The 27,299-nt window shown below is 38.2% G+C and overlaps 1 protein-coding gene across 4 annotated transcripts in view; it reads right to left on the bottom strand.

Moving 5' to 3' along the window:
* Positions 1-27,299, bottom strand: part of ldb2a (LIM domain binding 2a) — a 90,818-nt gene that overhangs the window by 50,121 nt on the left and 13,398 nt on the right. For all 4 annotated transcript variants that reach the window (XM_023408549.2, XM_023408548.2, XM_087174601.1 and 1 more), the window contains exon 2: positions 17,742-17,844. In XM_023408549.2, coding sequence (XP_023264317.1) covers positions 17,742-17,844 — 103 coding nt within the window. The remainder of the gene's footprint in view (positions 1-17,741; positions 17,845-27,299) is intronic.

The raw sequence follows: 27,299 nt of genomic DNA on the forward strand, positions 1-27,299 counted from the left end.
CACCCCCCACCCCCCCTCACCGACCCCAGGGCACAGCTCCGCAGGGAGGACACGCCACGCAGAGGAGGAAGAGACAAAGACACCACCACCAACACCAACACCACCACCACCACCACACACAACGCAAACAGAGAAAAATGCCAGAACTGAGCAATGAGAGATGCATCATTTGCCCCATAAGTTCAGTCAAACTCCAGTCGCACGCATTAAAGGACAAAAGTGAAATGTGGTCTCATGCTGCATGATGTTTGGGGCTCAACCAGACGCCACACACACTTGATCAAGGGATCCTCACACAATAACAAACACACAGACACACAGCCATTGTGTGACTTAGACTCCCGTTGAGCCCGAATTAATGCTAACGAGCATCGCTTTGCACCGTTTGGCCTCTGATAATCGAGCTCTGATCTAAAAGAGACAGCGATACCTGCTAGGCTTTCAGCAGCTCACCTTGGGGGAGGGGCTACGGTTGGGGGTTGTGGGATTCCTGAAAGTCAAGGTAGCGAAATGAACACAGGATGAATTTGTGCATTACTGTAGGAGTGTGTGAGCAATGTGGCCCAGTGTGTTTAGGTATTAGTATTTAGCCTGTCGTATAATAATTCTGTGCTTATTTGTTGGTACATTTTCTGACACACATCCACGTGACTATGGGAGTAGGATGTAAAGAGATGATATTTCCAAGCCTATAAGGTTGGATCAAAACAAACACATTCTGAGGAACTAGACGTTATTCAAAAGAAGCTGGTGAAGCAATCCGCTTATATGAAATCTTCACATAAAATAATTTTAAAATAAATCAATTCTAACAAGAGAGATGCAACAATAGAGTCTTAAAAATTAAATACGGTACCACATTCCAACATACATCACTACTTTCCAAACAACCAATAAAGGGTTTTAATTTTCAGATAATTTTCCAACAGCAAACTCTCGTATGTGGCATTTCCTGTCCCCAACAAAACATTCAGATTAAAACACGTCTCCAACTTAAGCTTGATTAAAATCCATTTGAGGCAATTAAAACACTTGATCTCCTGCAGGTTAAGGTTAGAAAAAGTCAAAATGGGCTTGCAGAATTAAACGGAACGTGAACCTCGGTCACTGGTGTAAAATGATGTCGATCCATCCGCGCCACCGTCCTCTGCAACTATTCATTAAGCCAGGGGTTCCCTACATGGGGGTCAGGACCCCCAGAGGGAGTCCAAAAATAAATCTGAGAAATTTTATTTATTTAGATTTTTTTGGAAAAAAGGAAGAAAAAAAGAAAAATATGCATTACTGTCAAATTGTGTTTATTTCCTTCTGTTCTCTCTCCAATTTTATCGTATTTATTGTGAAATTACCTTTTCAGAGCATTTAAAAATTCTTCAAATGAAGCAATCTGAGAAGCAAGACTGACTTCCCCTACTTGTTATGAGCGGTTATAAATAGACATTTCCTCATTTTACAGGGTCACAAGCCAAAAAGCAAAATGAAACCACTGCACTGAACTATAACCTCACATCACCTCCTCTATTGGCACTAAATATTGCCGGTGCAGGTAAGTTGCTACTTAGATATGGACTGCATATCCATAGCTTTATGTAGTTAGCCTCATTCACCCATGACAGGGAGTTGGGAGCTGGGGATCGAACTGCCAACCCTGCAATTAGTGAACTCACTGTACCTGCTGAGCCACAGCCACCCTGTTAGCTGCACAAGAATGGGATTCATTGTTACAGTATTTTCAGTCAGAATATAACACGAGACACTCGCTAAAATACACTTATATTGGAAAAAATTGGCAATATGAGCAAAAATGTATTGTAATTTTTGTGCCATTTCATATCAAAGAAGATACATACAAAAGAATGAGGCAACAAGATGAAAAAGTAATTTTTCATATCATTTTGACTTTGTGAATTTCTCATCTGATTTGGGAAGCTGTTATAGCCATTGTGAGTATAAGTATGTGTGTGTGTGTGTGTGTGTGTGTGTGGAAATATGGGTTACTGAGGGATGAAAAAGAGCCACATAAACATTTAATACCTTAAGTAAAGCGGTGCAGGCCCTTTCATAGACTATGGAGACTGATGGGCCTCCACCACACTGTATTATATATAAATATGGATTTCTCCATGTGTCAATAACGCTGCATTATGAACGTGCACAACTGTGTGTTTCTTTGAAATCTGAGTGTGTTTTGTACATATGCCAACACTTTTTCTACAACTGCTTTGTATTTGAGACCAGGTGTGCCCTCTCTCTCTCTCTGTGTGTGTGTGTGTGTGTGTGTGTGTGTGCGCAAATGAATGTGTGTGTCCCTGCCTCACCGTGTTCAAGTGTTGTGTATCAGCATGAGTTTACTCTCACATGTATATGAGTGTGTGTGTGTGTGCGTCTGTGTGTGTGTGTGTGTGTGTGTGTACATATGCCAGTGTTTTCCAGGTGGAATTCGTCTTCTTCTCTCCAGTGTGTGGATGAAAATTCTATTCATTATTAATATAACTTCCCCTCTCTCTCTCTCAGAGCCATCTCGTTGACCTTTCTGGAATGTTCTACTGTTAAAAGCTCATGTTGCACTTCACTCTTCATTTTTTCATGAACTGCGTGTTTGTCGTCAAGACTTGTAGCAAACATTCACGAATTCCACTTCAGTAAAACAAATCGCGGAGGTGTAGAGTAAGAGACCTCATGGGATGACTTTCCCAGAACACTTTAAAATGTATTTTCATGTTTATGTCATATATCACAAGATGTAGTTGCACAATGATTCAGAAACTTAATCCAAGCTGTGATACTGAACTGTGCAAAGAGGATTCTGCAGAATGTGTTTCTATTTAAATTGAAAAGAATGTGATTTCCCCCCAAAAAGTTCTTGTGCTATGTAGAATTAAACCATCATCTCAAAAAGTATTTTCAAGACGATAAAACATATAGTAAATAGGTCCTCACTATTGACCATGCACACACATGCACAGTATTTTTAAACCTTTTAGAATCAACTAAATGATACAATCAGAATAAGTTTGTTCCACATTTCCACAAGAGAATTCATATTGTATTTGTAACATTTTTCTGCCAATAAAATCCTTGCTCACAACAAACTGTCGTACTGACTGTATTTACAATCTAACTGGCATGCAGCACACACACAGTTACACACAAGATATATATTAATGCCCACTCACTCTGCATACTCAACCTTTAACCAGTAAAGAAAAAAGTGAGCAAAAGCAAAAAGGACGAGGACGAGCGACAAAAGAGAGAGGTTAAGGTAAAGAAAGCTGACAGGAATGGCGAAGAGGAAGAGGATGGTAAAGAGAAGATGAATAAAGTAAATTTGGAAGAAGCAGCAAAGGAAGGAATGGGGAAGAAACAGAGGGAGAGAGATGAAAGTGTGAAGTGGATAAAGAGCAAGAAGAAAAGGAGAGAGGACCGGGAAGATGATAAGAGGGAAGGTTGCAGTAGAGAAACAGAGAAAGGAAAAGATAGAGAAAACACAATGAAGAAGGGATGGGGGGAGAGAGGACGAGAGAAGCAGAGGAGGGCCGTTTGCGACATCTATTGTGTCTCACACTGGAATGGGAAGCTGGTTTTGTTTTGCTCCAGGGCACAAAGAGTGTTGAGAAACAGGAAGCCAGGGGACCTGCCCATCCTCGCGGACAGCTGGTGCCCTGCGATAGCTGTTCCCCTTTTCCTGTTAGCTACACACAATGGTTCCCACCCTCATCCAGGCCACCTGGAAACCAACCCAACTGACCACTCGCTACGTAGACTTCATACTGACATCACAAATCTGCTTATAATCCAGATGTTATCACCCTGTAAGAGCCGTGGGTTGGTGAACTGGGCTTTTGTTGTTTGGGTTTTCACTGCCTGCCAACAGGCCCACTTCCCTATATCTAAGACCAAATAACAATGATTTATCACTGATAAAATTGGTTCCAAGTAAAGAATAGTCACTATATTCATCTGCGGGACTGTCTGTCAGCCCTGTATCGCACGTCAGCAGCATAACTTCGCTGCAACTGTAGAGAAAGGAAGAATTCACAGGGTTTCTGCTGCACAATTGCTCTCTGTGCTTGTGTAATACAATGAACAGAGTCACAGAATGACCCACACTAGCCAGCATGGTCTCCACACTACACTCTAGTATTGCACACTACACAGCAGCCCTGCTACACATCTGCCTCAACCAGCATCTCTTCAAATGAGCAGAATGTGAAAATATTAATAAGGAAAATGCATTAATTCTCAGGAAAAGTCCAGAACAAAAGAGCAAGTAAAACTGGCAGAAGTGCAACACATAGGCTAGAGTTTGTCAAATAAAATGAGCACCATACTTCCTGTTAAACACCAAGCACTTATTTTAATAAGAAATTATACCAATTCTAAAATTCAACATACTGTAGTTACTCATATTGGCAACAATTTAGGAAGCACAGGAACACTGAGATATACAGCACCCAAGTCTCAACCCTCCAAAATAAAAGCATTTGCTTAATCCAATGTGCCACATCATTTAAAGGCTGGCTTTAGACATCCAGTGTCAGTTTTGAGGCTGACACATTAGGACAGGACCATGTATAAAAAAAATAAAATAAAATAAAAAATTTCTCGCTGTGTTTTATGATTTTATTTTTGGTTTGGTTTGTTTTTTTGTGGAGCTAATTTGTTTGTACTCCTGAACTATAAGAAGTACTGTGAAGAAAAGTTTCAGCCATTAGTCATGTATTGTTAAAAAAAAGTCCAGAACACTTAATAGGACATTTTTTATGGTAAATTATGGGCCCTCCTGCCAGCGGCTAAACATCATAGCTCACTGCCTCACTGTCATGCCCATAATCCCAATAAGGAAAGGTCCTCTCGGATATTATTGCTATAGAAACTAGGTCGGGTTCACATCCTTTTCAGATAAATGTAGAAGTGAGGAAATTTACTGTTTTTCCAAAATAATTATTAGTATTCTTCTTATTCCAACAGTTAATTCTACAAAACATAGCCTACAAATTAAGTCCAGTCCTATTACTTAAAAAAATACTGATGTCTGTTCTTTTAATTTTTATTTATCCTTCACATCCTTTGTTGTCTGTAGTTTGTTGAAAGCACTCAATACACAAAATGGACTTGTTCAAGTGAAGTAATGGCTCACAAGAAAAAAAGTAATGGCACACAATAGTGAGAGTTGTCTGTGTTGTTGTTAAAAATGAATAGCTCCTAATGTGCTTTACTTTCATACCAGCAGGCTTTTTGTGCCAGAGTAGGCGTCAATTATTATAGATATTGGATATTGTTTTAGAACGAAAAAGGCTACGATTCCCGGCAGCCTCAGAAGAACCACATTACGTCTTGAAAGGGCCTATCTCTTTCTTCTCTGGTCAAACAGTGCAACAAAACCACTGCTCACGTGTGCTGCTGTCTCAGATAAAATGTTCACTGTGCAAACACCCACGGATTCACACATACGGCATGAAAAAATCATCAGTAGAACAACAGAAATCCAACTGGATTCACATCATTTTCAGCAACTATTTTTGACTAGCATGATTGTAAAGGATTGATCAGGAGAAAGGAATAACAAATTCAGAGCTTCACTCCTGCATCACCCTTTCTTTGTCTCATGCTCCCTCTGATTTCACTTTGACAGTGATTCCTTCTTCATTTTAAATGCGTCGGTTTTTCTGTTACACTGCTAACTTAAGGCTAGAAAAGCTATATCATAACCTGGTTCAGCAGAGAGTCAGAGCTGTATTTGCAGCTGACATGTTTTCATAAAAAAGAAATTGATGGATGCACTTAAAATATATGATTGAGAAAAGTGTGTTGCCATAGAATGTGGCATAATGATCTATTTCAATAATTTTCTAATGTAACAAGCAATAACAGCAGAAACAAAATATAAATGACAGGAACATGTATTTTTCCTTTTGTTTTGCCAATACATTAATGGGACCTGATCGGAGGTTGTCAGCTACATACAGACAAGGTGCAGCTGCCTCTTGTCATGGGAATCCAGTGACTGTTTCAAATAATTGTTGGTCCCTTTAAAATGAGCCACCTCGATCTGCCTCACTCAGAAATCACTGTGACACTGTGCGAGATTGATTAATCATTTTCAGCCAGAGGAAACTTGCTTCCATGCTGAAATATACATCCTTTTTTTTTTTTTTTTTTTTTACTTTTTGCTTGATAATGTGAAGTAGCCACCACCATGTTCACCTCACTCAACTCTAACTCAGACTGGTGGCATTCGATCTGATTGGCTGCACAAACCACACACAGAGAGAGGAGAAGGGGCCAGTTGCAGAGGCAACGATAACAGGCTTATCGCCGGGTGAGAAATAGACAGAAATAGTAAATAGTCTCTTTCTGTTCAGGCACTGACTAAACAATCAACTGGCCCATGTCAAAGTCTTAATTTCCATCAGGCAGATGTTGCGGTTAGACAGTGTATAAAATAATGGGAAAAACACAAGCAGCAATAGAAATTGATTCCTTTAAAAATAATCTAATCACATTATATTTGTACTTTTATGTAAGTTTAAATGGCCAATTTAGTTCCAGATCACAAGAAATGCAAAAAATAAATAAATAAATAAGAAGAAAAAGGCAAGCAGACAAACTGCATCAGTTCAGATGAACAGTAGTCACACGTCAGACTAAACAGCTGCAACTGGAGTGGGCCCCTGCAGGTCCTAATGCACCCAACACTAATGCAGCATGTTTATTATTATGCTATCATTATTATTATTACTAATGAGCAGGTGGACCTTGTGGTCTGTGTCATCACTGAGGAGTGAGTGAAGATAAAAGAGGATGGGAGATGGGAGGTTTATTGTATTGGTCTAAAAAGGATAGATTCACAGTCTTTCAACTCCGTCATACAACAATAGAAACATGGAAACTGTTTTTTGGGGGGGGGGGGTTTTGTAATCGTTCAAACTGGACATTGAAAAATTCCTTCCTATTGAGCTTAATGTCATTGATGGGGGACAAAACTCACAGTACTTGTTGTGTGAAAAAGTGTTTTCTAGAGTTTATCCGAAGCTCATATGAAGCTTCAGCAGATTGAGTCAAATCAATTGAATATTTTTTCAAAGTTAGTCTTAGTATAAAATTCCCTCTATGTGTTTTTTCAGCTTCAGTCGAGGGACAGTAACAAAAAGAGGGAATTTGGTACTCTGCACGCTCTTCCGCTACACCCAGTAAAAATGGGGATGGCTGTTTAATTTTCATGGCTTTAAACTACCCATGTCTCAGAAAAGAAGGCAAGGTCAACCATTGAATTATTCTTGCTTTTTGTCTACGTAGATGTGAAAGTGTAGGTGACTGTGTGAAGTTTTGTGAATTAGTATTCTTTATTTTTGGAATTTTTGGAATACCATTTGAAAATGTAATGGCTGCATTTTGCCTCTGGTTTATATTAACTTGGTGTGTCCTGTGACTCCATGCATGCCAGGCATATTTTTATGATGGACATAATATTTAAAAAAAACATAACTTCTGTGCCTCAGAATACAAAGCCAAATAAAGTTATGTTTCAGTTTAGTTTCTCTCTTTTGGTTTCTGGTTAAACCACACACATCTCCTTCAAACGTCAGTAACAGTAAATAAACTTGCCATCTCTAATCCAGATTTGATCTGTAAATAGTAACAGTAACATTGCTGCTCTGACGTCAGACAGTCCAGCATCTTGTTTGTATCTGTTGCTATTGGAAACAACATAAACAATCAGAAAAACAGTGATTTTTTAATGTCTGAAATTGAAGCTATTTTTGTTCCTTTTTTTTTTTTTTTTAACATTTAAAGGCATATATCAAGGCTTATTTTCAGTTCAGGCTTCTTCTAAAAGTGACTTATTAAATAGCTGAATAACTTTATTTATATTCAACAAAAAAAAAAAAATCTATAAGGGCTACATGTGTCTTATTTTCCCTGTGGGATGGGGCAGACAGGATTTTAGAAGAAAGTATTGCTGCAAGCGGGAGTGTTCACAATCTCTGCAGGGGCAGACAGGAGTGGGATCGTGGAGCTGCTGGAGCAGGCGGTAATGGTCGGAAATCCTACCAAGCGGGCAAAAAGAAGAAAAAAAGAAAAGTCCTGTGTGGACCTCCGGGTCAAAACTTACTGACAGAGACAGACAAAGACTTTTTTGTGTTACCAAAGAATGAAATGAGCACCTCAGACTGTCATACAGCCTCATCAAAACCTGGGTGCTGTGAGTTTCACAAAGCTGGTATTTACAATGGGGATGTCATTCAGACACCGCCTCAGTGCAAAGTTGCATAACACAGGGTTAGAGACACAAAACTTAGATCACCAAGCAATGGGATGAAGTAATTTTCTTGAAAGCAGCTTCGTAAACACCAAGATGAAGTCAACACCTCGCATGGCCTCACCGATTAACATCTTTTAACTATTTTCAACCTTTTTTGAGTATTTCAAACGACATCCATAAAAGACTTTTCTCCTTGAAGCTCCAATATTTTGGTACACAAACTTTGAGATTTAAATCACATCACAAAAAGGAGTCCTCTCACAATTTGTTCATTAATCAGTTACCTGACTGACAGAAAATAATCAACAATTGTGATAATTGCTTAATCATTTAAGTCATTTATCAAACTGAAATGCCAAACATCTATTGGTTCTTCCCTCTCAAATTAGAAAATTTGCCAATTTCTCAGTTTTGTATAATTGTAAATTGAATATTTGGAGGTTTTGGTCAAAACAAGCAATTTAAAGTCATCACGTTGGGCTCTGGGAACTTATGCTGAGCATTCTTCACTATTCTTTGGAATTAAAAAAATAAAAAATAAATTAATAGAAAAATTATCAAAAATATTCAACAATGAAAATAAAGCAGTGGTTGCTGCCTCAGGGTAAAGCTATTGTTAAAAGAAGCACTACTATGTTTATTATTCAGGTATTGCAGGGCACTTATATTATTTTACCTGCTCATATAGATTTCTACATCCTCCCAGTGCTTTTCTTTGGACTCTCTCCAAAAGGTAAGCTCTCATTCAGTCCTCTCTCCATCTTACTACCTTTCTCCTTTCATCACTATCTTTTCAACAGATAGAAGCTTGATTAGCACATTGTCAACTGTGAGGAATATCATAAAAAACGCCACCAGCATGGTTTACAATAGATGGCAGTGTCGAACTGTCCAGGAACAGAATACACAGTAAAATGTTAAAGCTACATATTTTGGTTTAAATCTATAATTTTGCTCTCCCTTCTCTTTCTCCCTCCGTCTCTCTTTGTGGCCAATCCAGCGCTGTGGTTCCTCGACTCGGCTCGACTGTCAATCAGGAGCAGCCTACATCTCAGCGCTGCAGCTGAGCCAGGGCCGCATCATCCTGCCTGCCAATCACCGCACTACACCTTCAAACCATCCTATCCATCTCTCTGTAAAGCAGCTTCACACACCGCCTGCTCCCCCCCCCCTCCACTTCCCTCCCCTCCTCCTTTCAAAACAACCCCCTCCACAGAAGCATTGAGATACCCCTTTAACTCTCAGCACAACATACACACACATGCACTAAGACATGCACATTCGCACACAAGCACTGCTCGTCTCTTGAACAGAGACAACACACTCGCGAAGAGATACAGATACGGAGGCACAGATACACACACATGAACACACAAACAGACAGGCAGTCCTACACTGCACCACTCCCATACCTTCATTTGGGACTCCGCCTCTCCTTCTCTTCATCCCACCACCCGATTCAATAATACAGCCCCCCTCCAACGAGCCCTTCCCAACCCTACGTTGTCAATCTTTTATTCAACAGAAGGAAGTCAGATCACAGCGCTAGACTTATCCTTCCATCTCAGACCTCCATTCAGGTTCTTTCACACAGATACTGTATGAACTCTGTCAGTAAACATCATTCTGATTATGTATGTGACCAAGACAAACTGTATTTAACACTGGGGGTGTGACTGGATTGGCTGTAAACATCATAGAGATATGTAGAGGTCTCGACTCCAACTGGCCATTAACATCCTTATAAAATGATATACGAAGGACACACTGGATATCAATAACATAATGATGTCTATAGGAATGGGCCAAAGCTGGAAATAAACTTTATTACATGGCTTTGTTGAAGACATGTTTATGATTGGCCAGTGAGGGCTATGTGGTGTATCATATTTCTGAACTGGGGACTTGTAATCAAATAAATTAAAGCTGCTTTATTGTTTATTTTTTTCAAATTAATGAAATGAGAAGGGAGTCATTTGTACTGATGACCAACTCTGTAGCTCTATGCAGCCTTTAAGCCGTTTATTTTAGCACATTGTTTTTATTTTACAGCACATTTACTATAAAGGTTCAATCTCAGTCCTCTCACTAACTTGCTCTCCAGCAGCTGTTTTCAGTAAGCTCTGATAAACCCACTGTATGTGACCTGCGCAGCAGAGCCAGAGCAAGAGTCAGAAAATAGCCAAAAAATGGGTAAAAGGAGATTTAACATTAGACTTAATTTTCCACAGGTGGGCAGAAATATGACTCCAGAGGGATGATAATGTTGCTCTGTGTTTGCTGGATGTGTAAGTAGACAATCTCTGCTAACACATTAGCCAAAACAACCTTATAAAGGACTAATATGACTGGTCTGTGTGTTTGTTAGCTTATCTCCATTTCTGCGCCCTGGTGGCCAAAAATTGATGTATGCAGAGCTTTAATGACACTCTGACAAAAAAAAGACATACCCTTTTGGATTGCACTCACCTAACTGAGGGCAAAGATGACAAATTTCCCAGTACTCAACCACTTTAAATTTGAATAGAGAGCATAACATTTTTGCAAGCTAGATGGAGGCTTAATAGCAACCTTACCAGGTTTCCTTTGGGTCTGCTACAGTGCAGTCAGATGCTAAGTACATGTCTGTGGTTGCAGTCATGCAGTTCTATGTCTGCAACTTGCAAATTCCTTTTGTTTGGGATAAAACCATTGGAATCAATATGCTGAGTAAAGTGATTAAAGACACTTTAATAAATGAGACTATGTATAATGAGCTGGTCATTACTGCAGAGTAAACCACCGATATGAAAAAGCATAGTACGACTTTTGCTAAATAAAAGACTGAAGCATCAATTAAGCTGGCAGTTCAAAGTGTTTTATGTGTATCACTGGACTAAAACCTGCTAAAGAATATATTACTTGCTAAAACTGATCATTATGGCGTAGGTATGCGTAGGTTTACGCGTAGGTATAGCGTAAGATAAGATATAAACATCACCAAGCCTCTGACTGGACATAATGTGTTTATTGATTAAAAATTTCCCACTTTTAATTCACAGCACCGAGCGAGTTCCTTGTTAAGCTTACTTCAGGGCAAAGGCAGTTCAGTTCATTCCTTCACACGTATTAGAGCTGTTTCCCCTGTTTTCTTCCTCCTCATTATGTCCTCATGCTTGCTTAAAGATTATTAGCTGTGGTCATTTTATCGCTGCAATTATTGCGTGCTGCAATGCAAGAATAACTAGATGAATTGTAAATGTGTTGTGAATCACTTTCACAGTTTGCCCTGAACCAGCCCACTAAACATGCAGAGTTTTCCCTCTCTTGTTTGAACTACTTCTAAAATGAGCCTTGCTCTTTGATTGCATCATGGAGTGCAGCTTTCATCAGATGCCTCATAGATTGCAGAGCCAGACAAGGTACTGGGGCGAATGTTAAGGCCATGGCAATTGGGCGTATAATTAGACAGAGTTTCTGAAAATTCGGTGTAGAAAACAATAATTGGTCTGCACTGATGGAGATATTGTTTTACACACATATAGCGGTACATAAATATGCGCCAAAACAGTCTTGCTCTAAAGATGAAACATGATACCAACAAGTGCACATTAAACATATTAACTTTTATCAAAGCAATATACTGACATGGCAGTACAACGCTTTAATAAGTTTTATTTCCGAAGACGCTATAAAATATTATGACATATTTGAGACTACAAACTCTCACAGCTCACATTTCGTGCTCTTCAGATCTTTGCAAGAACATGGCAAGGCAAGAAATAATGCAATCTGTCCAGATAAGCTGCTTATGTCATCTTCTGACATGGTTATTGTTACTGATAAATGTAGATTACAATAAGACACAACAGACGATCTATTGAAGTTTGCTTTTCATTAGTGACACAGGGTGGCAAATTGTTCCGACAGCAACAACATGCTCGAGCTCTTAAAACTGTCAAATCTCGGCCATTTCACCAGGAAACAAACTGTCAATTGAAGGTTTTCTATCTCAGTTTCTAGTTGGCTTCTACTTGGTAAATTTGAAGATTTACTAGCCAAAGCAGTCATTGTAAAAGTAGCAGCTAATTATCATTTTGATTATCAATTCATCTGTTTAATTATCTATTGATCAATCAAATAATTGTTCACTAAAATGTCAGTAAGCAGTGCCAATCACAGTTTTAAGAAACCCGAGGTTGCATCTTCAAAGTAATTATTGTTTTCTGACCACAGTCCAATACCAAAAGGTATTCAGCTCACAAAGAAATAAAACAGCAAAATTTAAAAAGCTGGAACAACCAACAATCATTGAGCAGCAAGGAAAGCCCTGTTAGTTAGAACTTATATATACTGTAACTTGTTTTATCCAAACAGCGTCCAAAACTCAAAAGACATTCAAATTACAAAGACCTAAAATAGAAAAGCAGCAAGTTGTCACATTTTGAGAAAGACCTAATTTTCTATATTTTTGTTTGATAAATGACAAAGCATTAATCAATCATCAAAACTGACAACGTTTTTCTGTCAGTTGACTAAGTAATCAATAGTTTCAGCCCTAGTTAAAGCTCAGAACTGAGTTCAGAATAAAGATAGACAGAGGAGGAGAAAGCTCATAAATATATTAGTGTTCATCCCTCAACAATTAACACACAAGCATTTCCAATATGATCTATTTCCTCTGAGAAGCCACAACGAACGCCAGCTGGAGACGAGTTACAAAATACCTAAACACAGGTCCGTGCAATTAAAGAAAAAAAAAAACAGATTAGGTAAATTGGTTTTTCTAATTTTTCTTCCGCTGAAGGTTATGAAATTAGAGCACCTCAGAATGGAGTGAAATGATTGTTTCTTTGTAATTATCCTATAAGCTACCGAATGACTCAAAAGATATAATTCAGTTTCAACAAGGATTGGAGTTCTTACACTTATACCCTCATACATTATACAGGAAGTGCCTCAGTTGAATAATGCATACATTTCGACTGTTTTAATTCAATATCAAATAAACCTGAAATCATCTCAAAAATAACCATGTTTTTACACACAATAGCTGCATAAGAAAACACAAATATAAATACTTGCCCCTTTCAGTTGCTTTGTGAGTTTGATCCTTAAAGATACACATATTCTCTCTTCAGTTTATAAATGTGACAAATGTGTGATACTGTGGAGCTAAAATAAGCTCCATAATAATCACAAATCACCACTCTAGCCTTAAGATTCATATCTAAAATCCATACTGCTGAGAACTTAATTTGAAAACATTTTGTCCAATACAGAAAAACTGTCTGTATAGACTTTGTTCCACTGCAAAATGCTATGACCTTTTGTTTTGTTGTAACTCCACTGACATGCGTGCATGGTCCTTTTAACCAGTGGTAACTACTCTCCACCTCCTACACCCTCACATCTCCACTGGTCAGTGCTGCTCTGACCTGTACAACGATATATATACATACTGTATAGCTGTGCTTCTCACAAGGCTGGAAGCAGAGATTACTTCAGAGCAAGGCCACTGCCGGTCACATTTACATTTTATATGTTAGGCAGTTAGCTGATGCTCTTGTACATTGACTAACAATGAGTGCAACAGCAGAGTAAGCTTAAATTTCTGGACTGCCAACAGTGAAATAAAAAAACAAAGGATGCAAGAGTCCAAAGCCTCTCTGATAACAGACAGGACAGAAATTCCTGTGCCACAAGAATGATTCAGTATAATAGAAAAGGTGAAGAAATAAGCTCCAGGGAGAGAAGGTGGAGATTCTTGTTGTTTTTCCCCCCCTGAAAAAAAGCTTTCACATATCCAAATGCTGTCTAACACTCTAAAGATACTTGCTGAGCCACATATTACTATATTTACATTTACATACATTATTCTTTAGTCCATGTTCTCACTCTATAGTCACAGTGGAAAATGTCCCAGGCAGTTTATATCTGTGCATAATCTTTATATCATTTTTAGTGTATGTTTGCCCAGTCTCCTGAACACACATCAACTCAGACTTTACTATGTATAATTCCAGTTTAGATTTACTTCCAATGCTTTAGAGCTGCAACTAGCTGGAGTTTTCTTTCGTTTTTTTTTTCTTCTTACTTTTCAATCTCTTCTCTGTATTGACTAAAAAAAATAAGGTTGTATTTAAGCAAACAATATCTAAAACTTAAACCAAGCAAAATATGAAATATGCATAAGGTTAAACCATTTCCCTGATATGCAGTCATGAAAGTTGGGTTTTTTATTTAACACAGTGACATTTGGTTTACTAAAAGTAACATTTCCTGCAACAAAAATTAGCTCAGTGTTAGCATACAACTTATAATATGGTATATTTAAAGCAAGTTGCTAAGCTATGCTCAATGTTAGCATGTAGCATAAGACACTATTATCTGCAGTGGACTCTTGGATCATTTTGGTGTTTACTTGTTGAGTGACTTAAACAACAGGAATATCTCTCCAGAAACTTTTAAGTAGCCTTGAGCAAGACACTGAAGTCTGTCTACCTACTGAATCATTGTTCATTTGTTCTGTAGCTGCAGCTAAAATTAACCACAGCACTGAGCAGTGGCCAAATACGTACATCTTAATTATTATTTTTATATGATATATTGTACTTGGTATACATATACTGTATAGACAACATCACTTTCATTAGGTGTCATTTCATAGTTTTTCTTTCTGAGTCAAATCTGTTGCTGGGGACATATGAGGGTGGTGGATTTTTCCTGGATGCGTTTGCGTGTGTGCATGTGTGTGCATGTGTGTAACTTCGAGCACCTGAATGTGAATCGAGGAAGGCTTGCGACTGACGGTGAGTCATCATCGCCATGGTGTTAAGCCTCCCGTTCCCGGGGGAACGGGGTTACCGTCTCTACACCACTGGGGATTTTTATTTTTACATTTGAAAAGCAAACCGAGGCCTGGCTCACAACAATCCTCCACTCCCTCTCTCTTCTCTTCTCTCTCTCTCTCTCTCTTCCTCCTCCATGACTGAGCTGAATCACACACACAAACAGCAGACACTACACACACCTGCTCATTTCAGAGCACCTCCTCCTTATCTTTGTCTGTGTGATATTCAATATGTTTCAGATATCAAAACATGAACCTATGCAGATGAGATGAAAGGGACAATATCACGAACTCAATAACAGCCGCTGCTCTGTCATTTGCTGCTGAAGACCTCATGCTACAGCTGCAGTTTGGGTGTTGAGTTTAAAGTGCAAACAATCAGGTGTTGAGAACATTTCTTGAAACTCATTTTGAAACCTTTTTAAAAACAGGAGTCAATGAGAATATCAGAAATCTACATGGAAATTTAACCTGTAAATGTGTTTATTTGACTTCATTCTGAGTGTTGCATTAAGGGTTGCTTTTCTTTGCCAGCAAACTCAATATCTTTGGGTTGTAGGACAAGGAAAGACATTGGAAGACATCACCATGGACTGTGGGTAATTACATTGCAAATTTTCACAATTTTTGGATGTTTTATAGATAAAACAATTAATTAGTTAATTGCAGCCCTCGCACAGACATGAGAGTGGTATTAATTTTCTCACCTAACTCTCAGCAAAAAAGTGAAGAATAATAATATTCTTTAAAAGCTAACATGATTTGCTTTCCAACACTAATATGGAATTACCTCAAAGAGCATCCATAGAGTATGCCAACAACTGTAGTATTTTATTGAATTGTGAAGTGCCTCCAAAAGTATTTCCCTTCACTGTTATTTCCTATTTTAAAGAGGTTTTTTCAGCTATATTGACAAACAAACCACTCAGAGGCATAGAAAGTTTTTTGTTATTGTAGTTGGGAACGAAACACTATATATTTGCCAAATGTATCTGAAATGACACAAATACAGATTTTGATTTAAAGTGAACTGATGAAAGCTGCTAAATGTTTTATTATGTTTCTATGAAGTACAAATCTTTAGCTTTAACTTGCTGTTAGTATTGCACAAGACTGAATTTCAAGCTTGGTGACTGGATGTTTTGTTATGGAAAGGTTCCTTGCATCTTTATGTAAACAGTGATATACATTTGACTTTTTAACCTAAGAACCTATATTGTAAGGTGCCTGCTCATCTTTTTTCTGATGATGCTACGAGGAGACATTCAAGTCCATCCGAGCTTTGAAATGCTCAAATTGTCAGTCACCAACAGTGGCACTCGGCAGAATGCAGAAAATGCAGAAAATACAGGTATAGCATCAGATAGTTCTGCATTCTTCTAGGTAAAAAGTGCTAAGACACCAACACACTGTCACTATTATGACCTTTCACTAAAGCAGTGCTTTGTGAAGTGTCTAAATACATATATACCCACTAACTTACCTATTTTTAAGACTGTTGTTTACATTTACAGCTCTATTTAGAAAGCCACAGTAGATCTGTGATGAGATTTTCATTAGGAGGTCACCAGGAGTTACGTGTGATGTTGCACTAATGTTCCACAATTACAAACACAGATAAAACTATTGTTAGAAGAGAGAGAGATACCAGTTTTCTCACTGACAGAGACTCGGTAGAGTACAATGCAGACATGTTTGTCTCAATCCTTACTGGAAAAGTCCACACATTTGATTCTAAGAGGTGTTAAAAGGCATTTTGGAAATTGTGGGTAATCAATAAGTTAGAGTAGAAATAGCAGGTTGAAGCAAAGTGGAAATACCAAATAACTCAACAACACAGAGTGAGGTATCTGAGAACATTATGTTGGTTTGTCCTTCATAGCCACTGATAAACTCTGTGACAGACTCTTTTTCTCAGAAACATGTTATCAACAGGCTCCTGATTTGAGCCCATTCCAAGAAAAATTAAACTGGAACAACAGAATTTTATACAAAATGTTTTTTTTTAAATTACAATTAGTGGCAAACATTCATGTTTTCCAAAACAAAATGCCACATTCAGGAGGCACAAAGAGCAAAGAATCACCCGTCTTTTTTTGAGTAACACAGGCATTGCTGTTTCTGGAAGCAGAGCACCCAACGACTCAGGAGGGAGGAGAAGCACACGTGTTTCTTATGAATTCAATGGCTGTGACTAAAAGCACTCCCCATTTACTATATAGGGCACAATATTTATCCTCTGATATTTTATTGGAGCGTCTAAATTTTTAGTGTGACATTCATGCACCATATAGTGCCCACAAAAATTCCCACAATGGAACGAAAAAAGTTTGGCATGTACGAGTGCTATACTTTCTGCTGGCAAACCAACAATAAAATGCTATAAAGTAAACTACTGAGTGTCTTCTACAGAGGGAGGGAGAACTGAGTGAATGAGGGAGGGATTTCAGACACAGCCAACAGCTGAAAAAAATCCTGCACGCCTGAATGTATGACAGCAGGTGTGCGGTAAGTATTTGCATAAAATATAACAATCTGTTGATTCATAATTAAACTCACCTAAAGAATAAGTTATTTAAACCACACTAATGGGTTTCAAACACGTAAGTAATACAGCCAAAATGATTTCAAGAGGAGACTTACTGTATCTCTTTGGTCCATCTTCGAGGCAGAAGGAGAGCGTCAGAGTGGCGTCCTCCTCAAAAAACTCTGTAGCGAAGGCGTCCCACCACAAACTGTCGCTTTCCTGTGTGGGGACAAATAGAATCAGGTCATCAATACAGGTACACAGAAGCAGGACTTGCTCTTTATGAAACACTTCTATTTGTCATCTTTTGAAAAGAATAACTGACTTCAGTTCATCAGCATCTCTAAAATATGCACTGTGTAAAAGCATGTCACTTCAGTTACCATCCAGGTCTCTGAAAGGACCATGGGTCGTTTCAGTTAGATATGAAACTCCTCATTTTCTTCTATTATTTAATAACCCAGTGAATTTCCTTTATCCAGGTTGATGCTCTTGTGTTGTTGGATTTTTCTTTTTTTTTTAACATAAATTCAATACTGATCCATTGTGATAAGACAAAGATATTGTGGCTATGCAGGCTTTTGTATGAGACGAGATAAAAAAGAACATTGTTTTTTGATATATGAAGTCAGCAGTGCAGGGCAAGTATTCCCTTTATTGTAGATTGGTTTGTTTGTTCCTTTTCATTAAAATGAATTTCATGAGCTTTATTTAAATCACAGTGTTTACATTTGAGTTCACAAAGTGCTTCAACGATCAAGTATGAACAGTGAAACAGTCCAATGCATTATACGTTTAAAACAAATTAGGACAGGGCCATAAAAAGACATCACAGAGTGGAAGGATACGAACAAAGGGCTAACAGCTACAAAAATAAATAACGAGCATATGAAAATGAGTCTATAAATCAGCTTTTAAAAAGTGATCTCAGAGAGGAGGCTGGCTGCTGGCCTAAAAGCTTCCAATACGGGTCGATGTAAAGCCAAAGCCTGGTAACACCCTTTACTTTTCTTAAGCTCAGACTTTGGGAGAGCCTTGCCTGAGGCTCCTACAAGTCTGAAACACAAGCTGAGGTCCGACAGCTTTACAATTCACTGCTGCTTCTACTTTTCACAGCAGGTGAGGATACCTTTGGCTTGTACCTTTAACCGTGCTATTATCATCATCATCATTATCACTATTACTATTATTTGCAGTTGTACTAATTTTCTTTCAAGTATCAATGAACACATTAAAGTAATTATTTTAAATTAAACTGTAGTAGTGGTTGTAGCCTAATTATTACAGTATCATTAGGAGTAGCAGTATGAATAGTAATTGTAGTGTAAGTCACAGCAATACCGATTGCATTAGCAGCAGTAAAGGTAACAGCATTATCTGTAGCTTTAATATAATAGTATTACCAGATGTGGTTGCATTGACCATAGATGTAGTAGTTTCTGTATTAGTAAAATTAGTAATAGTAGTATAAATTTTAATTCTAACTAGCAGTAGGCTATTAGTAGCAGCTAAAATATAAGCGGTAAGAATAACAATCCAGAGGTAATAGTAGTAGTGGTATTAACAAGAGTAATAATTAATTGTCATTTATCGTTATACTATTATCATTAGCAGTAGTAGCACTAATTGCTATACTAGCAGTAGGCCATTAATAAAAGCTCCATTAACAGTAGTTATAGTAAGAACTCTGTGAGGAAACACATTCATGTAAATGTCTTTGCCCTGAAATGATTCCTCTAACAGGCGTTCACCCTCTTCCCCCACCTCACTAAAACCCCTGATAATGTTGGCCTTCTCCCCCTGCCCTCTCCTTGCCCTCCCCCCTCCACCTAACAACGTTCAACTGATGCTAATTTCCTCTGACACGTTATGACATATCACCACGTTTCATTCTGTGCTGGGCTGAGGGATGGCAAGCACTTCCCAGATGTTGACAATTAGCGTTGTCACCATCGAGCAGTGTCAAGCACAATAAGCAGCGACTGGGGCGCCCCGCAGGTCAATGTGTCTCCAACACAATGAGTCTGATGCAAGGAGGAAAAGATGTGGTGAACCTGGTCCTTCACCCAGCTGGTCAATCAATAGGTAATCATGAGTTAGTGATGGGGTCTTTTGACCGGCCACCCATCAGCTGAACTGTGGACTACAGACTGAACCCAGACTTTTACTTTTGTACCTTTTAAAGACATTTTAGAGGACTGAGGTTTGTTGCTGTTGGAAAGATCAAGTGAGGTTGAATTGTTAAGTTCACATTTTTCCAAAACTCTACCAACAAGAATCTGATTTTATGCTACTGGCTGCAATCTCTGTTGGAAAACATGAAATTTATATTTTAAATCATTCAGTATTTTTCTCAAAAATACGAGCATCCATTTTGTTCAAATAAATAAAAATCTGCCCCCCACAGATGATATTGTAAACTGTTATAAGATACATCCTTGTTCCAAGACAAGCTGCAACTAATGAGTATTGTCATAATTAAGTAATGTCTTAATTAGAGCTGTAATTATTAGTTGATTAATTGATTAAGCTAATTGTCAAAATTTTGATATGTGAAGTCATTTTTCAAGCAACCAAAAAAATGACTGTTTTCAGCCTCTAAAATATAAAGATTTCCTGTTTTTATCAGTTTGTTTCATAAATATAAATTGAATATTTTGGGGTTTGAACTGTTAGTCAGACAAAACAAAACATCTGAAGACGTGAGCTTGGACTCTGAGAAACTGGGGCTGGACTTTATCATTATTTTCTTACATTTTATGGACAGAATGATTAATTGATTTATTGAGAAAATAATTAACTGATAACGAGAAAACAAAGGTTATTTGCAATCCTATGCTTGATTATCTTTTTGATTGACAATCACAATTTCTCAGAGCCCAAGATGACATCTACAAATTGCTTGCTTTGTCTGACCAACAGTCCAAATGTATTACTGTAGTGGACAACAGTAAATTTACAATGATGTAAAACAGAGAAGCAGCAAGTCCTCACAATTAAGAAGATGGAGGCAGCAAATGTTTGGCCTTATTGCTTAAATAATTGATTGTCAAAATTGTTGTCATTTAATTAAAACTGGTAAGCAAAATTTTAATTAAAGTTTTATAAAAACTAAAGCAGTGAAACAGCATGTATGCTCTTTGTATACCTGAATTTAGCCTTTTTTTTTCTTAAAGCAAATGTTCAGCACCTCAACACTGAGCCAATCACACCAATGCTGCAAGTTTCATCAAAAACTGGACCGACTGTATCAGAAACATCATGTCTGGCATAGAAACATTGACCTGTAATTAAAGCGCGCCCATTAGGTTGGTCATTCTATTTTGTAAGTTTAAATGCCAAAACAGTGGTTAAATGCATCACTCAGACTCACCGTAAAATACATTTATATATGAATACATGCAGGGAACCCTCTGTGCATGTGTGCACCTCTGGGATATGTGGTGTTGGCTGGAAGTGTACACACGTGTGTGTATAGCATGGAAACAAAACAATCTTTGCCTGAAAATCTTTATTTGAAACGGAAATATGACAGTCAAACACACACTACTGACCAGATGTCCACTGGGAATGAACTGCATAAGCTAGCGTGTCGTGAGTGTATGTGTGTGTGTGTGTGTTTGACTGACTGTGTCATACTGTGAGAATCAGCAGGTGTGAACAGCCAGCATGTGTGTGGTGTCTGTTTCATGTGAATACATCTATTTCAGAAAGACGGAGTGGAGTGACACACCAGGACAAAACAGAGAGAGAGAGAGAGAGAGAGAGAGACAGAGAGAGAGAGAGAGAGAGAGAGAGAGAGAGAGAGAGAGAGAGAGAGAGAGAGAGAGAGAGAGAGACTTTGGTGCTACTCAGCATTCAGATTCAGTTCAAGCCATAATCCAGTACTATTCAGGGGCGGGGACTCTGGGGATTGACAGTCAAGTGAAGGGTGAACAAGACACTCTCCACACACACACACACACACACACACACACACACACACACACACACACACACACACACACAGCAGCTCCCAACAATCTTACTGTGTGACCTGCTCTACACAATTTCTATACTAAAGCTATTTTTGATTAACCAAAAAAATTACATGATTCAGAGATCAAAACAGTTCTTGTGACAAAGAGAGCTGCAATGATTAGTCGAGTTATCGATTAGTTGATCGACAAAAAATGAACTGCCAAAGATTCACAGGATCCAGCTTCTCAAGTTAGATTTGATGCTTTTCTTCTCCTTTTTTTCACTATTTTCTTACACTTTATCTCCAAACAATTAATTGAGGAAGTAACTGGTAGATTTACAGAAAATTAAAATAATCCACATGACAAATAAACACTATAGGATCTGTGTAGCTGTAAAGGATAACGCCAAATTCACATGACATGGGATGAGACAGGAAATATTTCCATGTTTAAGACTTGAGAGTGTTTATGTTATCCAGAACAAGTTAAGATGGATCAAAAAAATAATTCTATACACAAACAACTCAGCTCTATATACACGAAATCTGCTTCTTATTACCATGTTCATTGTTCATAAACTGATCATTACGACAACCCTGATATGACGTGAAGGCAGCATGAGGATGGCAATGTGTTAGTACATCTCTTATTTGTTTCTAACTTCTCTATCCTGTCTGTCCGCTTGTTTGCTCCTACTGAAGATATAAATACTTCATTCAGTCGCTCATTATGGTTTAATTTTTTGGTGTTAAAAAACAGCTGAGCACTGTAGTTTTAAGAAAACTTCACTCAAACAGAAGTAAATAATGTATTTGTTATGGATATCCGGTCATGTGTTAAAACACATTTAGTGCTGTATGTGGAACAGTGCACATGAGGACTAAAGATTCTTGATTTTTTTTTAATTCTTGAAGATTGTAAGGCTGTCACAAGCTTCAAGAATTATTCGACCACAATCTCTAAGATTTGTTTCATAAACCTCAGACTGATAAGAAATTACCACTTAGGGCTACAACTTACAATTATTTTAAATGTTGATTATTATCTTGACTAACCAATTAATGGTTTGATCTATTACAAGTTAGAAAATTGTGAAAAATATCAGTTACCCTGGGCTGGTGGTGACATCTTCAAATGTCTGGTTTTGTCAAGTCAAGACTCCAAAACTTTGTTGATATTAAAATTAAAATCATATAAAACAAGGAGGGAAAGCAGCAAATTGTGTATTTGAAGCAGGAGATGTTTTGTGTTTTTGCTATAAAAGTGACTTTAATGATAAATCGATTATTAAGAAATTAGCTGTTGAATTTTGTCAGTTAGCTTATCGATTAATCAGCTCTATTGCTATTTATACTGCAGTCACAAATTGTACCACCAGCATATTTACCTCAAAATGAAACAGTAAAATTTGTGATATTTTACCTACGAAAAGAAACCCCACACAATGTATATTCTACAACTACTGTTAATTAAATTAAATTAAAGCACTGCATCATTAGCAAAGCCAGTTTCATCACAGAAACGTCATCTGTGCATCGGTGCATTAAGCTAACACAGCCACCTTGCTAGCTTACAAACACTCACTTTCAAACATATTAAAACTTCGTAAAACTTCGTAACATCATAAAATATCGAACACATTATATGAGGAAATACCGACTAACCTTGTGCTTTTAACAACCAGGTGCCAAACAAATCCCAAATACGACATTTTAAAAATAAAAAACCCGATATTTATCTTCACTGCCTCCCGCTGTTTACCTGCGCGTTTACACTTCCTTCCGTCATTACACCTTCAAAATAAAAGCTCCGAATATCAGACGTTCACCAAAATGACCATTAGGGTTTTAAAATTTTGGGAGGACCAGTCAGTGTTGATATTCTACTACAGTGGTGCAAATTCCTAACAAATTTTTGATTAATCAAATTATGGAGAAACTGGAGAAACCATTTTGTTACTGTGGCCAGTGGCTGAAAGGAAGTACATTTTAAATAGGTACTGTACTTAAATAGTTAAAATTAGCTCCAACTCCAGTATTAAAATGCGGTTTATACAGCAATGCATCAGTATTAATAATACAAAATTATAAAATTACACTCTGAGAAGAGCCACTGACTCATGAGGACTCTTCTTTGAAACCTACATTACATTTTGCTTTTTGCACCTCTACTTAAGTGAGTATTTGTATAGATCCGTATTTCTACTTTTACTTGTCTATGGCAAAGAAGAATAAGATTTATCAGGCTATGACCACACAGGCAATACTAGTTAGTTATTGATTCTGGTTTCATGGGATTCGTTGCCAATGACAAAACACAAAATATCGCCAGCCTTATCCTTTAATTTCAGCAGCTTCACGTTTTGTGGTGCCAAACACAGAACAGTATTTCACCTGAACGACTCTGTTGAACTTTCCCTGCTGCTAAAACAAGTTGGAGGATTTCATGAATAAGCGTGATCCCCGTTTTGACACAAACTGCCTGGATTTAGTGCTGGAGATAAATTTTTCGAGTGCTGTCATCCTGAGGGCTCCCATCACTCTGTTTTATAGACTCCGGTATTCATTAAGCTTCCTCTTACTGTTTTAATCAAAAGTGTTTTACTTAAGCCCCCACTTCTCTGTTTTACAGAATACTGTCTTCTTTAAAATCCCCCTTATTCACTTTTACAGGAGAGGGTTAGTTAACCTCCCCCTCATTCTGATTTAAACAGTGTTTCACTCGCACTGACTTCACTTCTGCTTTGCACTATGGCATCTTTGCTATACTCACCTTTACTATTACTTTCAAATTATTTCTCTCTGTGCCCTTCCCACCTCGTGTTCAACCATTTTCCTTAAACTAAGCAATTTTACAAAATAATATTTCTGCTCTAACTCAATGTAGTTAATTTTGGTATTCTACTGATATTTGGCTCAGGCCTAAATCCAACCAAAACAATAAAGAGTATTTCACAAAGAGCAGAGCTGACAGCGGTGTGTCTATTGTCTTGTCTCCATTAGCTCTGCTCAGCCCAGCAGGGTTCAACCATAGATGATATGGTTTAGTTTCTGTCTCTGTTGAAAAGCCTCCCACCCAGACAACAGAGGAATCTGAAAATAACAAGCACATTTCATGCGACATGAACAGCATTTAGTTTCAGCATTCACAACAATAAAACAAACAGCACTTGGCAGTTTCATTGCACTTCTCCAAATCACTTATTTTGTAAATTTAATACACATTTAGAAGCGCTACCTAATAAAGCGAAATGTTGCTCAAAACTTTTCCATTATAACCAGGGAAAGTTCCATTTAGAGTCAGTAACCATTAATCCTCCAAACTGGAGCTTTTGGGAAGCGCCTCGCCAAGTTGTGAAACGTGGCTGGTTGAGCCATGGACAGGCCAGGTTTGGCCCGGATCTAAAGACAGAGGAGAAGCTGGATCAGAGCCAGGCGGGCTGCAGAACAGCTAAAGCCTGGCCAGTGGATACAAGCCATATGAATCCTCTGGTGGAGCTGAACCCCCCACACTGGAGGCTCATGGTGCTATGAATGTTGCCTTCAATTTCAATCCCTCAACTACAGCAGAAAATGTTCAGAGCTTTACTTTATTTCTGTCATTGGTAGCAGGTTATAAAATTGTAAATGACATATATTTACTATGAAAAAAAGAAGCCTCCACTGGCCCGTCTTCCAATATCCTTTCTTTGTTTTATCTCCGCCTGTCTCTCCTCACATCCACCTCCCTCTCTCCGCCTGTCTCCTCTATCCTCTCTGCTGCTGCTCACTGACAGACAGCGTCCTGCCTTCAATTACGCCCGCGGACTCTCTGACGAATCACGTGGCGTGACGATGTTTGTTGTCAAATGCTACAAATCAGGCCAACTCTGAGGGACCCGAGGTGAACCGACATGGTCGCAGCCGTGACGGCCGTCAGCCGATAAGGCTCTATTGATTCAAACGGATCGCACCCCATCTGAGGGGGATTTATCAATGTGTCAATTGCCCACTAGCCAACCACAAATCACCAGCGCTGGCCAGGCCCCAGGGATTTACAGGAAATCCAGAGGATTGGAGGGACAGCATAGGGAGGATCCTCAGTAAATAGCAACAGAGCTCAGGGTTAAGTCCTTGCATATAGAAATGTCCATACAGGATGGATAGTTAGATGACACAGTGTGGGAACAGAAACACAAAGAGAAGTTTTACTGTGTATAAAAGCACACAAAAGACCGCTGTGTACTGCATGTAAACACAAATATACTCAAATACTCATGCTTTATGTGGAGTGCAGCCATCTTTATTCACTGTTTAGAAATTGTGTGCATTCACACACAACACAGCCACATAAAAGAAGACCACAGCTTTCTCTCCCTAGCCCCATCTTTCTAACAGTCCATAAACCACTAATGTCTCTATGTTTAACATGAACCATTTTCCCAGCAAGCTTTTGTTAGCCTGTATTTCTTCGCCGTTGCTTCCAGCCTCTTGTGGGAGAAAAGCCTCCAAGAGTGTAGGCGTGTCTGGGGCCTGACCTTGGAGAATTACCAATGTCTGAAACCCCATTCAGCTCCTGAATAGCATGTAGCCCGACTGACTGGTGGGCCAAGGAAGTTTTACTGTTGTCAAAGATTCAAACAGCTTCAGGTTATTGGGGAGCATAACAACTTAACAGAAGCAAAGACTGTCTACATGTTTGGGAGAGATCTTTGGCAAGGCGGATTATGTTTGATTGTACAGTGAAGGACACTGATGGATAAAACATTTCCATTAGATGTGAAATAAAAGCAGTTCTGTGGCAGCAACTTGACTGGAGGACACACTCTCCAACAAATGCATTTGATGTCACATTCTTAGAGAAAATCTAAAGAAATCGAATTTTTACAAATTAATATTACATTTTTTGATATTCAATTAATTAGACTGATTCTGAATCAATAAGTTGTTTTATCAATTGGTTGATCGACAGATAATTCATCCAACAGCAATTTTGATTATCAATCATATAAGTTATTTAACAATCAAAAAAATGTCAATTCCTGGATTCAGCTTTTTGAAATGTGAGGATTTGCTACTAATTTGGACTTTGGACTTTTATGATGTTAAGTGTTGATGTTATGATGTTTGTTGAGTTTTGAGGGGCGTTTTTTCAAAATTATTGGACATTAACAGATCAAACAAATAATTAGTTACTAAAAAAAACAATCACAAGCTAAAGCGATAATTAAAAATAATTCTTACAGCGCTAAACTTAATGTCGGTCCCATAAAAGACCAGAACATGAGACTGACTTCGCTGGCATGTTTCAAGGTTTTTTCCATCACCACAGGATGAAATCTGTGCAAAATAAATACCTAGGAAAAGGTGTTTGCAGGGAACCAAACCTTACCACACGGGTACTGTATCTATTAAAGGGTCCTTAGGATGACAAAGTACAAGAACCACTCCTTTAGACTACATAGACAACACCACTTTAATCATGTCAGAGTCAGTGCACACTAATGTCTGATACCAAGCGCAGCTTCATCCCCCTGGGTCTTAAGTGTTTTTATATAATGCAAACTTGAACATGTTGCTGTATTTGGCCACCTTACATCCACCAGCCAAGCATTATGCAAATGAAGAGAAATGAATGCAGCGGGAGGAAAAGAAAAAAAAAAAGTCATTGCCCTTCAGCAGTCACCTCACATTCACCAGGAATGAACTTTCTCCCTATAAATGAAGTCAGTGA

Source organism: Seriola lalandi, unplaced genomic scaffold (assembly GCF_002814215.2).
Source record: "Seriola lalandi dorsalis isolate HSWRI2012SDOR001 ecotype SW California unplaced genomic scaffold, Sedor1 jcf7180002054367, whole genome shotgun sequence".
Taxonomy (NCBI): Eukaryota; Metazoa; Chordata; class Actinopteri; order Carangiformes; family Carangidae; genus Seriola; species Seriola lalandi.